The following is a 14,957-nucleotide window of genomic DNA, read 5'->3' as shown; positions in this document are numbered from 1 at the left end:
TACTATTTATTGCCCAATTTCTTACAAACTGCTTTCCTGTTTTCCTGTCAGCTTTTTTTTTTTAACCAAATAGTGAATTCTTATCCCAAAAGGTTAAAATCTTTACATTTGTCAAACACAAGGTTACTATGACAATTTACTACTGTATATCATATGTCTAACCTGTTCTACTGATCTTCTTTTTTTTTTTTTAAATTATAGCTTTTTATTTACCAGATATATGCATGGGTAACTTTTCAGTATTGACAATTGCAAAACCTTTTATTCCAACTTTTTCCCCTTCTTCCAATTTTCACCTGTCCCTCAGATGGCAGGTTGACCAATAGTGTTAAATATGTTAAAGTATAAATTAAATAAATGTATACATGTCCATATAGTTATTTTGCTGTACAAAAAGAATTGGACTTTGAAATAGTGTACAATTAGCCTGTGAAGGAAATCCAAAATGTAGGCAGAAAAAAATAGAGGGATTGGGAATTCTATGTAGTGGTTCATAGTCATCTCCCAGAGTTCTTTCGCTGGGCGTAACTGGTTCAGTTCATTACTGCTCTACTGGAACTGATTTGCTTCATGTCATTGTTGGAGAGGGCCTCGTCCATCAGAATTGATCATCATACAGTATTGTTGTTGAAGTGTATAATGATCTCCTGGTTTTACTCATTTCACTCAGCATCAGTTCACGTAAGTCTCTCCAGGCCTTTCTGAAATCATTACAGATCTGGTTCTGCTAAACCTTCTTCCTTTACTTGTTTTTTTTTTTTTTTTTTTCATTAATTTATTTGATATTTTTGACCTTGTTCTTCTAAATGAATTTTGTTATTTTTTTTCTAGCTCAATAAATAAGTTTTAGGTAATTTAATAATTGGAATGGAATTGAATAAATTGATTAGATGGAATTGTCTTTTTTCTTATATTGGCTTTGCTCACTCAAACAATGAATGTTTCTCTATTTAAATCTGACTTTATTTGTATAAAATGTTATATAGTTATGTTCATGTAGTTCATGGGTCTTTGTAGACATATTCCCAGGCATTTTATATTGTCTATAATTTTAAATAGGGCATCTCTTTTCTATCTCTTCTTGCAAGGTTTTGCTGGGGATATATAGAAATGCTGATCATTTTATAGCTTGCTACTTTGCTAAAATTATTATTCAACTAATTTTTAGTTGAAGTTTTAGGACTTTCCAAGTGTATGATCATGTTATATGCAAAAAAGATAATTTTATTATCTCATTGCTTATTCTATTTCCTTCATTTAATTTTTTTTTCTCAGTAGTGTTTTATTTTTCTAACTACATGTAAAGAAAATTTTCACCTTTCACTTTTGTAAAATTTTGAGTTCAATTTTTTCTCCTCCCTTCCTTATTCCCCTTTCTAAGACAGCAAGCAATCTGAAATAAGTTAATCGGGTACAATTATTTTAAACATTTCCATATTAGTTGTGAAAGAAAAATCATGACAAAAGAGAAAAACAATGAGGAAGAAATGACAAACCTCTTTACCCCAAAAAGATGAAAATAGTTTGTTTCAATCCATTTTTAGAGAGTCTCCATAGTTCTCTCTCTGGATGCTGATGGTATTTTCCATCCTAAATCTCTTCAATTTATTTTTCTTCTCTTACTGCTATGCTAGCATTTCTAAATAGAGTATTAAACAATATTGGTAATAATGGGCATCCTTATTTCAATCATGATCTTATTGAGAAAGGCTTCTGCTCATTCTCATTACATATAATGCTTGCTGATAGTTTTAGGTTTGATGTGTTCCAGTAAAATTTTATAAAATTTTAAAATGGCAGTTTTGTGTTAATGACATGATAATGATATTTCTTATTCTCTGCCTTGAGAAATTTAAATAGATGCAGCCAAATTTATTGTTAGACTGTGACAGAATTGTGCTTGAATTTAAAAGGTTCCTTTCTCAGTTTTTTTAAGCACGTGATTTCATACCATTCTTTCTCCTAGCTATTTTCTGAATTCACTTGATAAGTTTGACATGTTTAAAGAAAGAAATTTTAAATACAGAAAAGTACTTAGGATGAAAAAAATGTGTTTTGTTTAGACTCAGTCTTAAATACTAATAGTATGGTTTTTAAAAATCAAATAGCAGCAAATCAGTTTTCAGTTAATCCCAAAGTTTAATCATGTATTAGCTTTTTCAAAACATTTAAAAATGTCAGAGAGCTTTGTTTTAGGTTTATTTGATGATGAATTAGCCTTGGTAATATATATATATATATATATATATATATATATATATATATATATATATGTATATATGTATATATATATATATATATATATATATATATATATAAAGGAAACTTTTTCAAAATAATTTATAGTTCCCCATTACTTATCTGATAAAATACAAAATCTTTTTGACATTAAAGATTCTTTACTGTCTGGCTCCAGTTTAACACCTCCAGCTTTATCTCAATTTACTTCTTTTCATGAATTTTCTATTCTAATCAAACAGGCCTTCTGGTTGTATCCCATCTGTAACATTTCATTTCTGCTGTCATTCTTTTGCCACATGAATTTCCCCCTGTCTAGAATGCATTTTGTCCTCACCTCTATGTCTTCAAAAGTAAAATTGTGCTACCATCTTTTATTTGAGGCCTTTCCTGAAATATAATTTATTTTTTCCACCCCCAACTTACTAGCCCACTGTCCCTCTTGAAATGACTTTTTATTTTTATTTTTTGTGTTTTTTTTATTTCAAAGACTAATTTTTTTTGCTTTTTTTAATAGTCCATTGCTTTTTGCAAAATAGGTACTTTACATACACTTGTTAAATTGAATTTATTTCTGTGCAAACCAGAATATTTCATTTTTCCTGATCCTCTTCTTTACTGCCTCTGCACATTTGGGCAAATTGTTCCTTCTCCCTAAAGTATACTGCTTTCACCTCTCTGCCTTTTGAAATCATCTCCAAGTCTTGATTCAGGGATCATTTTTTTTATATGAAGCTTTTCTTTCAGTCCTTTTAGATCACTATAATTGCTATTTACCAGATATTCTATTGTACTTCATTAGCCCTTTCTTTGCAGTTAATCATATTTTACCTTGTACCATATTTTATATAATTAAGAATCTTCAAAAAAAAAAAAAGAATCTCCTTTAGATTTTAAGCTCTTTGGGGTCAAAAGACTAATTTTTAATCAGGATCCTTGCAGAAGTTGGATTTTGAGATGTCTTGAAAAAAGCCGAGAAATTCAGGAAGCATAAGTAAGGAAGAACATCTCTGGAAGTTCAGTGATACTGGATTTTATAAAATAGAATGGAGGAATCAAAGAGATTAAGTTTTCTAAACTCTTGAAATATCTTAATTTAAGACTTACCATTGTTTTTTACAGTTCACTGGTTTGTTTTATATGCTTTAGAGAAAGTCTTGTTTAGCATTTAAGTCAGGATACAAATGGCAGCATGGGTCATTCATCTCATACTGGGTTGCCATAGTTTAGCCTTTTAACAGTGGAGATAAACCTTGACAACAAGACAAGTATATGTTTGGGTCTAAGAATCTGGATTGGGTTGTGTACTTGTCTTCATTGCTTGTGATGTTACATAACTTGGTTCTACAAAATTGGCTTCTTTGGAATCACATAATTGGACTGAGAAGTTTATGAAAGTTTGCCAAAAGAGGAACTGCTGACAGAGTTTAACTTAACTTGAATAACTACAGCTATACAACCTTGGCCAAATCTCTCCCTAATAGGTTTAGTTCTGCCTTATTAAAATAAAATGCCTCTCCTGTTCCTGAGATGGTGGGGGTTGCTTGATCATTTTTTTTTTTTTTTTTAGAGGAATGTTACTTCTAGTTCTTGTGCTCCTGAGTCCAGTTTCAATTCTGGTGGTGAAATGTAGAGGCTAGTTTCTAATTTAATGTTAAACATGCTTTCTTGCCAAATACTGTCTATTAAATTTATATAGGATCAGAGATTTTGAGCTCAACAACACTTTGGAGGTTAACATAGGAGAAAACATTTTTCCCCATTCATTTCCTCAAATGGACTTTCTCTAAGGCTTATTTCCTTCCCACCTCCAGAAAGTTCATATTTCTGCATTAGAAATGAAATATAATCTCTGATCCTAATTATTAATGTATGGTTGGGAGAAGTTTGCTTCTTTTAAAATTTATCTGTTTTGGCCATATCAGTGAAACTGGGATTCATAGTTTCAGGAACAGGTTAATCTGGAATGAGGTTATCACTTTATGTAGCATTACTAGGATAGGAATAGACTGAGTATGTGGGCTTTTTTTGGAGAGAGGAATATTTAGATCCCTAGATACTACTGGAACCTAGAAAAAAGCACTCAATATTTGAGTAGTAAGTAAGAGGAAGTTTTCCAGAAGTTTATCCTTCTCAAATAAAAAGTCTGTTATTGTTACCTCACAATCTCTTGCTTTGTACAAAATTAAACAAAAATGTTGAATTGAATTAATATCTTTTTTAAATAACTTTTTAATATTGTGGGGTTATTCAGTTCCTAGTTATGTATGCTATTAGCAATTTCTAAACTTATTGCTGGACTGACTATGTAGTAAGTATTCTGCCTCAGAATCTTAGCATATATCTCTGTGCATGATAGGTGGCACTTAAGAACAAATCTTCATAGGATATTTCTTACTGGTCCTAAGAGAAAAACTTACCACTGGTCATCTTTGGACTTTTGGACGTTTGTGTGATATTCGTGTCAGCTCAACACTCTGAGTTTATTATGGTCAGGACCCTCCTCATCCCACAATGAGTCTTCTCACCTTGAAGCAAGACTACAGAAAAATAAGGCCTAAATATAACTTGTCTGATTTCCCCAAAATGGGTAAATGCCTATATAGGAACTCTGTATATTTCACTATTATAAAAAATGTATGACACAAAGGTGGAGATGATTTCATTTTTTTCCATTTAGATTCCCCATTACTCTACATAATGCCTCTGATATATTAGGCTCTTAATAAATACTTGTCAGGTAATTGAATGACTCAGAGTCCATGAACAAATACAGGAAAATAAAGCCCATAAGGCTTGTTCAGGAAGGTAAAAACCTCTTCATTGGGCTGCTAGATGAATCATTACTCATTCATTTGCATCACCTGAACAGTCATAGAAATGGCATAGATGGTTGGTAAAGTTTAGCTCTTCTAGCCCCATATGCCTTTAAGTCTCCCCGTGATAGATAGTTCCTTTAAACTACATATTGCTGAGCAAACTTTCTACCTTAAAAAAGACTTCAAATCTAAGGGTTTATTTGGGGGGAACTTGAGAAGTCAGAATTATCTGTTTGACTAATCTTCAAGTCAGGAAATATACATTGTAAGCTGGTCACTGACCTGGCAATTCAAATACAAAATAAAATCATCCTTTCTCTCAGAGAGCTTCCATTCTACTTGGGGAGCAGCAGCAGCAGCACAACTTGAATAAATACAGTATATATTTAAAGATGGTATAGGAGTTATACTGTGAAAGCTGGGATCTGTTTTAATAGATAGAAGTAAAGAGCTAACATATTCCAGACCTTGAGGATAGCCTGTACAAAAGCATGGAATGTTTTTGAGAACCACTAATAAAGCCAATTTTACTGGAATAGAAGGGAGTAATATATAGGTATTGGGAAATAAAAAGACCAATAATGGTCTTCTTCTATACAGTTGGTTTATAGCTTCTAAAGGGATGTGGTAAACTTTTTCTTTAAAATTGTTAAAAAATTTTATGGGGAATATCTTGACTCTCTAAGAAATCTTTAACAATATGAATATTATACTTGGTAAAATATTACTGGTTATATCAATGCTTACTCTATAAAGTGAATATTATTACTCTTATCTACCTGCCTAGGGGTAGTTTATCTAAGTAGCAACTAGGACACTTAGAAAAGTAAGTGTTGGGGAAAGCTTACTTGCTAAACAGTGTTTTAATTATGTATTTTGCAGATCTTTGGAATAGAACTGAATTTCGAAATCTGTCTTCAAATAAAATGGCACCAGCAATTGGAGGTCCAATGGGGTACACCCCACCAGAAGGTGGCTGGGGATGGGTCGTAGTTATTGGAGCTTTCATCTCTATTGGCTTCTCTTATGCATTTGCCAAGTCAATTACTGTATTCTTCAAAGAGATTGAAGTCATTTTCAATGCTACTTCCAGTGAAGTCTCATGGATATCTTCCATCATGTTGGCTGTCACATATGCAGGAGGTGAGTACCCAGGCCACAGAGGGCCCTAATTTACCTTTGTAAGGCTAGGGGAGATTCCTCGTTAGATAGTGATGTGTTTGAAACAATATTTGTATGACTGGTGCTTTATTTACAATGATATGCTAGAAGAACTAATTGTGTGCTATTTTAAACCTTTTATAGTCTAATCCAACATACAGTGTTAATATAGAAATTGGAGCATGCAATTCCATTGAAACTGCTAGGGGAGGGAGCCATATTTGGTTGGAAAACTCTAGTTGGAGTGTCACTGCTCTTGAATCAAAAATTGCTGGTAACTAGTTTCTTCTTACTGCTGCTGTCAGCTAGACTCTCAAGACAAATGCCTAGAATGAGTTTGTTTTTCTTGATGTTGGAAATTCAGGCTTAGTTTTTTTGTTTCCATGAAATGTTTTCAGATAAAAAGTTTTCATGGTAGTACATTATCAAAATTAAATAATCTCCCTTTGTGTTTATGATCTCATAAATCTCATAAATATCAGAAGCTTTTCAACAAGACCTCAAATTTATTTTTTGCTTATTTATCCTCCTACTTTTTTTGGGAATTATATAAATGTAGGATTATTTTCATATTTCAATTTCAGAGTAATTTATGAAGCACCAATAAAAGTGGTGCTTGTGCTGCTCTGGGCATGAAGTAACATTTTTTTAAATGTTTAAAAATCAAACTACCATAATCCTTAACTTCTGCAGCAGGTAGCAAAGCCCTGGCATACCTACTGCAGACTTTTATGAGATTTGATAAAGTAGATCCTCTTAATTTTATTCATGATTTAGCTTCTGTTACCTTATTTTTGGGAGTAATCTAACATCTCAAATTCTATAACAAAGTTCAGATGTTTTGTTCCAGATGTTAATAATGTAAAAGTTGCTATTATGCTTTGAGATATGTATTGGTTAATTTTTGAAGTTGAGTAATATGACCTAAAGATAGTCATTCCCAAGTACTAACTTGGTTGTGCCTATAATTAATACTTCTGAACTCATGTCTGGTCTGGCAGAAAACTTAAAATCCATTTGCATTTTGCATCAAAAGCAGCTGACGTCTGTGATCTAATTGCACAAGAAATTTCCCTCTGGGAAACAGTTCATTCTTTGTATTTGTCCTGTTAGTGAGGTGAAGTGACTAGCATATTTCTCTGAATGAATATTATAAAGTATAAAGTTCTGGAAATTATAACCCTTTTATTTAAAGAAAAAAAAAAGCTTATTGATGCCATCCTTCTCTTTAGCTAATGACCCTGATAAACAAATTTTCCTAATGAGACTTTGTTTTACTTAGTGTGCCATGTGTTAATTTTTTGAATGGTGTATCCTTTTTTATAGTTATGATAACATTTTAGTTTCTTTTGGGCTTTATGAAGAGGCCCTAATTGTTTCTCCTTCTCAGTGATCTGAACCAGAAACAGACCCTGTCAATACACTTTTAGTAGATGTATTGCTTCGTGGGAAGGTTAAGAGAAGGAAATACTTCATAGAGTGATTATCTTGGTGAAAGAGAATATTGCCTTTCAGCATAGACACCTGAGCTCAAAGAATAGTGGGAGAGAAAAGTGAATTTATATTCAATATGCCTCTTGCTGTTTTCTTCCCTAGGTCCCATTAGCAGTGTCCTGGTGAATAAATATGGCAGCCGGCCAGTGATGATGCTTGGTGGCTTCCTCTCAGGATGTGGTTTGATTGCTGCTTCATTTTGTAACACTGTGCAAGAACTGTACCTTTGTGTTGGCGTCATTGGTGGTAGGTTGGGTTGGTCCACGCTGTAATTCCTAGCGTTGGTTGTTCAGCAGCTAACTACCTGCCAATATTTTTAAGAAGGGTCTTTTGACATGGATACAATGAAACTTTAATGGAAGTAGAAAAATAAAATGCTCACATCAACCTTGCAAGAATGATGTGCCCAACACTGAGAGAGTTGTTGTTACAAGGGGAGCCTCACTTCATTTTTTGACTTTGGTAGATCAAGGGAATATTGTAGATGAAGATTTTAGCAAAACATTTGCCAAAATCCCTTGTAAATCTCTTTTGAACAAGATGGAGCAATGTAGGCTTGATAAGACTCAGAAATGGTTGAAGGATTGGTTCCAAAGAATAGTCCTAATTGATGTCAGCTTAGAGGGATTTCTCTCTAATGGAGTGTCCTAGGGATCTCTATCTTTGGCCCTGTTAAATAATGCTGGAAAATATTTTTACTAATATCGTGGATTAAATAAATTATTATTAATTGACAGTTATGTAATATCTTAAAATTTTCGAACATTATATTCTTTTTATCATTTGTACTTAATCCTGCAGATATTCTCATTTAACAGATTTGCTTAGCATATAGTAAACCTGAATTAATGCATGTTAAGTGGTTGATAAGTAGTACTTTATATAGCTGGAGATGTTAAAGTTAATTGGTTTTTCTCTCTTCTTTCTCCCCTCCAGGTCTTGGACTCTCCTTCAACTTAAATCCAGCTTTAACCATGATCGGCAAATATTTCTTCAAAAAGCGTCCATTGGCAAATGGGCTGGCCATGGCAGGGAGCCCTGTGTTTCTCTCTACCCTGGCACCCGTAAATCAGATTTTCTTTGGTATCTTTGGTTGGAGGGGCAGCTTCTTAATTCTTGGTGGTTTGCTACTTAATTGCTGTGTGGCTGGATCTCTTATGCGACCCATAGGACCCAAACCAGGAGCATCAAAACAAATATCTAAAGAATCCCTGCAGGAAATAGGGAAGTTGGATTCAAAGAAAGGTGCTGGTGATGCAAATACAGATCTTATTGCTGGAAACAGTAAGCAGAAGAAACGTTCTTTCTTCAAAACGATTAATAAGTTCCTAGATTTTTCCCTTTTCAAGCACAGAGGCTTTTTACTGTACCTCTCAGGCAATGTGATCATGTTTTTTGGATTGTTTGCTCCCTTAGTTTTTCTTAGTAATTATGCCAAGAGTCAGAATATATCTAAAGAGTCGGCTGCTTTTCTGCTCTCCATTTTAGCTTTTGTTGACATGGTAGCCAGACCCTCTATGGGACTTGTAGCCAACACAAAGTGGGTGAGACCTCGAATGCAATATTATTTTGCTCTCTCAATAATTTGTAATGGTATTTGCCACCTATTGGCACCCTTAAACACCACTTATTTGGGATTTTGTATCTATGCGGCATTCTTTGGATTTGCATTTGGCTGGCTCAGCTCAGTATTATTTGAAACACTAATGGATCTTGTTGGAACCCAGAGATTCTCCAGTGCCGTGGGTTTGTTGACAATTATGGAGTGCTGTCCTGTCCTCTTGGGGCCACCGATTTTAGGTATAGTATGTCTTGTTTTTAAATATGATATGCATAAATACTTATAAACCCCTAACTTCTATAAAGCACTAACTCTACCTAAACTCTGAGTAGATGGAGAATTGTTCTAACTTTACTTTAAAGCTTAAGAAGAATTTCCCCTAAAGTGAGGAAGTGAAATTATTAATAGCTTCATAATAATCCTTTTGGATAATTTGAATTACATTACTTAACAGAATCAGAATTCAAAAAAATCTTGATAGACTACACCATCATGCTGAATCTAATAAGATAAAATTCAGTGTGTGTAAATGTAGACTTAAGTGGATATCAAAAAAAAAAAAAAAAAAAAAAGAAAGAAAAGAAAGAACTTTACAAATACAGGATGAGAGAGACACAGTCAAACAAGCTATTTGTTTAAAAAAGATCTAGTGGTGTTGGTGGCCCAGATTTATTATGAGTTAACAGTATGTCAAGGTATCCAAAAAAAGCTAAAGCAGTCTTGGGCTGCATTAGGAGATGCATAATGATCCCTTTATTGTCAACTCCGACTGCATCTGGAATGCTGTGTTCAGTTTTGAAAGACATTGGTAATCCGGAGAATGTTTAAAGGTGGGCACCACACAGGCTGGATTATCACATAAGGATCAACAGAAGGAGCTGAGAAGAGGGGAGTTGCTTAGCAGAAAACTCAGACGTTTATTAAACAACTACTGTGTACCAATTTGATGATAGGATACAAAGATAAAAAATGAAACAATTCTTGCATATTAATGTGCATTAATTTAGGTTTACTATATGCTAAGCAAATCTGTTAAATGAGAATATCTGCAGGGTTAAGTACTTGGTGGGTATTATCTACCAAGAAGGAGATAGATAATATATATTTAAGTATTTACAAATCATGTATAAAATAAATACAGAATAATTTGATGGTTGGAAAGGATTGGAAAGGATTAGACTTACTCTATTTGTTCTTAAAGGAAAGAACTAGGAATAATGGATGGAAAGTCCCAAGGGAAATGTTTAGATAGGGTTCCAGGAAAACTATGCTAACAATTAAAGCTGTTTGTGAAAGTTGGGTTGAGTTGCTTTCAGAAATAGTAAGTTCTCATTAAGTTACTTCATATAGAGGCTGGATATTATAATGGGAATTGTTTTGGGGTGTGGCTCAGACAGATGGCCTATGGTAAACTTTCAATCTTATAAATTCTGAGACTTTGTAAAAATATACAAAGGAAGAACTTGATCTTTCTGAGAATGCTTCATGCCTGAAGATCTATTGTGACTTTTCTGTTGGAGAGTAAGTAGTAAAGGAGGAAATAATACTAGGCTTATTAATTCGTATTAATTTAATTGACAAATTAAAGCTCCTGGCTTTTGTTTATTTTACTGACAAGAAGAATGCTCTTTAGATATTTTTCTTCCTAAGCCTTAACTTCTTATTGTTTAAAATGAGATTGTTGGGCTGATGACCTTAGTTCCATATCTTTCATTCTAAAGCTTCCAGGAATAAGAAGCCTGTAGAATCTACCTCAAGCCCAGGTGATCCATGTGGTCTTCAGTGATCCATGGCCCCTAACTGAATCTTACTGCCTCGAAGATTGTAGTTTGTAACTTTGAAATATATAGAAAGACTCAAGTTTGGCGTTAGCGTCTTGGGAAGTGGGGAAGGTCTCATCTTGCTAACCAGGGAATGTCTCTTCCTTTTTGGCTTGCTTCAGGTCGTCTCAATGACATATATGGAAACTACAAATACACGTACTGGGCCTGTGGTGTCATCCTGATCATCTCGGGCATCTACCTCTTTATTGGCATGGGTATCAATTACCGTCTTTTGGCAAAAGAGCAGAAAGCAGAAGAGGAACTGAAAAAGGAAGGGAAAGAGGAGGAGACCAACATAGATAATATTGAGAAGCAGAAAGAAGCTAATAAGGCTGTGGGGTCGGCCCAGCAGACCCCCCTAGAAGCCGCCAAAGAGGAGGAAAATCGTATTTAAAGGACTACAGCACTGCCGAGGTGGGGAGATAAAGAGGAGAGCTGAAAATGGTCTCCTGATTGACTGGTACCAGTGGTGCTTAATCCAGAAAAGGGTATTTCTGTGCAAAATTGTACCAGGTGTTCATGAAAATTTTCAGTTTTGAGGGCTTTCCTTTTATATTTAATATCATTACAAACTAAATCTGCCATATCTTGGAGGAGAGCAAGGATGAGGGAAGGAACTAGTTTTTATATATTGGATTTTAATAGTGACTTGAAGATCCTTATGTGCCTTAAATGTTTGTTTGTAGACCTCCTCATAAAGCCTTAACTTTTACAAAAGTTTAGTTTTATTTTGTCTTTAAAATTATCTCGATTCTTAAATCAGGCAGCAAACATACTTGGAAGAAAAATACACAAAATCCCATGGGACGATTAAGGCAACAATCTTGAGTGTTGATCCTAGTCTGAAATTGTTCCCTGGTACTTTGTCATGCCACATAGTGTTCCTCAGGCACATTATCCCAGGGAGTTGTGTTGGAAGCTTTGAAGTTCTTTTAACTGTTAAAATTTTTCCTTGTATAATTTTTTGCTTCCCATCCATATTTTCTAACTGTATCTCTGTCATTCAGAATATAGTTGTAAAAACATAATTTTTCTTTTAATGTGACTTGTATTCAATACCCCTCATTATTTTTTATTATTATTATTTTCCCTGGTAGAAGTTAAATGTCCACGGGAATTTTTAAAAACACTATTATCAAAATTCATTCTTTTTTTTAGAAGTGTAAAGTGGGTAATTTTAGCCCTTTTCTGTACTTTAACCCCACTTTTGAAATCACTTGGCATTATTTCCCTTATTTTTTTAATGTTATAAAATAGAGTGGTTTTATTGTTTAAACAAGTCTCTGTCTTTGGATTGCCTTAGTAAACATCCTGAATTCCACTAAATGTAGAGTGGCATTTGAAGGAATGACTGAATTGAGCTCAAGTTTCTCATCTCCTTTTCCCCTCTGCCCACACATACTCTTACCCCCCCCTCCAAAAAACCCACCAGTTAAACTTAGTGTTACTATGGGAAGCATTTTTTCTGGCAACCCTATGTTTCTTCTCTTCACCCTGGTTGCCTTTTACTCTGCTCTAAGCTTGAAGTATGTGTAAGGTTTTATTTTGTTTGAAAGTTTTTCCATGTTTGTATACTAAACCAGGCCAGAGAAATTTGTCCATGCAGACTATTCAGGAGAAGATGGGAAAGAATTTGTGGCTGTTAATATTCAGTGAAGACTTTCACTGTCTTCCTCATTAGATCTTAAAGTGAATTAAGATAATCAGTCAGAAACAATTAAATTTCTTCTCTTCCCAATAGAAATCTGAAGAATTTGTGAGCCTATTTTTTATTCACTTCAAGTTAGAGAATTGTTGTCTGAGGACATAAGAGATGAGGGGAAGGGAAGATCAAGGGAAAGAGTTTGCCCTAATATCTCTTATGCTTGGAAGGAAGAGACTGATAAAAAGCCATTCAGTGAATAGAATTAACTTGGAATAAGTGACATAGTGAAAATGTCGATTCAAAACTTTGTTTTAAAAAAGCTAACTTTTTCCAAATAAATATTTTTTAAAAAATTAATTCACTTAACTCTGATTTGTGTATAGGAACCTGAGTTTTCTTTTTTAATAGCTAAGTTCCAGTAGTGTCACTTGCCAATACTAAACCAAATCATGCATGCATGCTCGGATGTGCCTTGGAAGTTTGTTTATGTGGTTGGTATCCTTCATTTTCTTCATTCTTTGGTCTCCTTACTTTAAGGCAAGCAAACAAAAGGTTGGGTTGGTTTTGTTTTGTTTTGTTTTTGTTTTTCTTAACTTCCCCTCTTCAACAGCTTTCACTTAGCCTTCAAGGAAGGATGCTGAACTCTTCAAGTAAAATGTATTTGTATGGTCCATCTTCCCACCCCCAGAATATGTGTTTAGAAACACAATTTAATTGATCAAAAAGTGTATGATTTAATTTTTGTTAGAATACATAAACAAGATCAAGAGGCTAGGGGGAGAGGAGGCTGTATGCAAAGAGGTACTTAATATATTCTGCAAGGTGAGATAAGAGATGTATGGCTAGATAATAAAAGTGACAGTAGCAATGTATGTTCATAGCATCTTATAACAAAAGGGGCTGTGGAGATCAGCCTATCAAACAGGGCCCCGAAGTTAGAGGGGTTTGCCCTACACTGACAGCCAGCATGAGAGCTCTCAATCCAGTCTTTCTATTGTGCCTCCACTCGAGTCATCTTTGCATTTCACAAACTATTGCTTGCTGCTTTCAGAGAACAAGATGTGTATGCATAGTCCATAGTCTCTAGTTTGTCTGTTTCATCCTTTTTTTTTTTTTTTTTTGTTCCCATGTTTCTTCATAAACCATATTTTTAAAAGCAGGTTTATTTGTAGTTTCAGTACTAATCTAAAGAGAAATCCCAGGAGCCTCTTGTTGGCTCTCATCTCCATGCCTAAGGTGGGGATCCAGTTACCAATCATGCCTGTTAGATGCCAGTAAAGTTTGTAAACTTAAAAAAAAAAAAAAAGAATAAAAGTAAAGTTGAAACTAGTCAAGGATAAAATCATTTATCTAAGGAAAAATTCTTAAAGGATTTGGGGAAAATCCATCATTTTATTTCACTGAATGAATGACTGTTTATTTCAATTTTCTTTATTCTAGCTTAATAACAACAACCAAAAAAAAGTTTCAAGCTTTGTTGACGAATTATTCTGAATTCTACAGAAATTTGGAATTTCCTAATAAATTCAGCATGAGAAAATTAACAATACAAATTACTAGGTGTATCTATAGGAAAAGATAAGAAAAAAATTATGAAAAATCTAGAGATATTCTTATTGAATGACCATTCCTGAAATGTTTAAGCGTGACCAGTATTAAATGGTGTAATGTGAATAATTCTGTGTTTAGTCTTGATCGCTGACTGGGTTACTAGTTATATGTGTACTGTATTTATATAAATATGTGTATTTTTATCATTGTTGTCTTCCTCAATTTTACAAAAGGAAAAGGACATTGTGGGTTAGGGTATTTGCTTTTTAAAGCCATTTAATGTTTTGTATGAAACAGTGTTTTATTGTATTGAATTTTGAACTTGTAAACTAGGTATTGATTTTATGTATTAGTTAAAAGTATGTAGTTGTTTTTTTTCCCTTAGTAAATGGTTCACACAATACAATAAACTTAGCAATAATTAGTACATGTGTTGTATCCATTTTTTTCAATGCTAAATGATGCCTTCATAACAAGTACCTAAGGTATAGGTTGTTACCAGCCAAGCTTCCCATGCTCAAGTGTGGGCTTCTGACATCTGGCCTTAGTAATGGTAGCACAACAGCCCAAATGAGAGGTCACCAGGGTTATAACCTGAGTCATGCACCGCAAGGGCTTCACTGACCTTTTGCTAGGCTTAGGATGATGGATGAGCTGGAAAGGAT

The 14,957-nt window shown here is 34.0% G+C and overlaps 1 protein-coding gene across 2 annotated transcripts in view; it reads left to right on the top strand.

Annotated features, from left to right (window-relative positions):
• The window catches only part of SLC16A1 (solute carrier family 16 member 1), a 43,174-nt gene extending 28,458 nt beyond the window's left edge, over nucleotides 1–14,716 (top strand). For both annotated transcript variants that reach the window (XM_074263086.1, XM_074263087.1), the window contains exons 2-5: nucleotides 5,940–6,200; nucleotides 7,815–7,958; nucleotides 8,649–9,512; nucleotides 11,216–14,716. In XM_074263086.1, the coding sequence (XP_074119187.1) occupies nucleotides 5,984–6,200; nucleotides 7,815–7,958; nucleotides 8,649–9,512; nucleotides 11,216–11,490 (1,500 nt within the window). In that variant the 5' untranslated portion in view covers nucleotides 5,940–5,983 and the 3' untranslated portion in view covers nucleotides 11,491–14,716. The remainder of the gene's footprint in view (nucleotides 1–5,939; nucleotides 6,201–7,814; nucleotides 7,959–8,648; nucleotides 9,513–11,215) is intronic.
• Nucleotides 14,717–14,957: the final 241 nt, after the last annotated feature.

Source organism: Sminthopsis crassicaudata, chromosome 4 (assembly GCF_048593235.1).
Source record: "Sminthopsis crassicaudata isolate SCR6 chromosome 4, ASM4859323v1, whole genome shotgun sequence".
In the NCBI taxonomy this organism is placed as follows: Eukaryota; Metazoa; Chordata; class Mammalia; order Dasyuromorphia; family Dasyuridae; genus Sminthopsis; species Sminthopsis crassicaudata.
The sequence above is the reverse complement of the archived record's forward strand: the minus strand, read 5'-3'. Positions and strand labels throughout refer to the sequence as shown.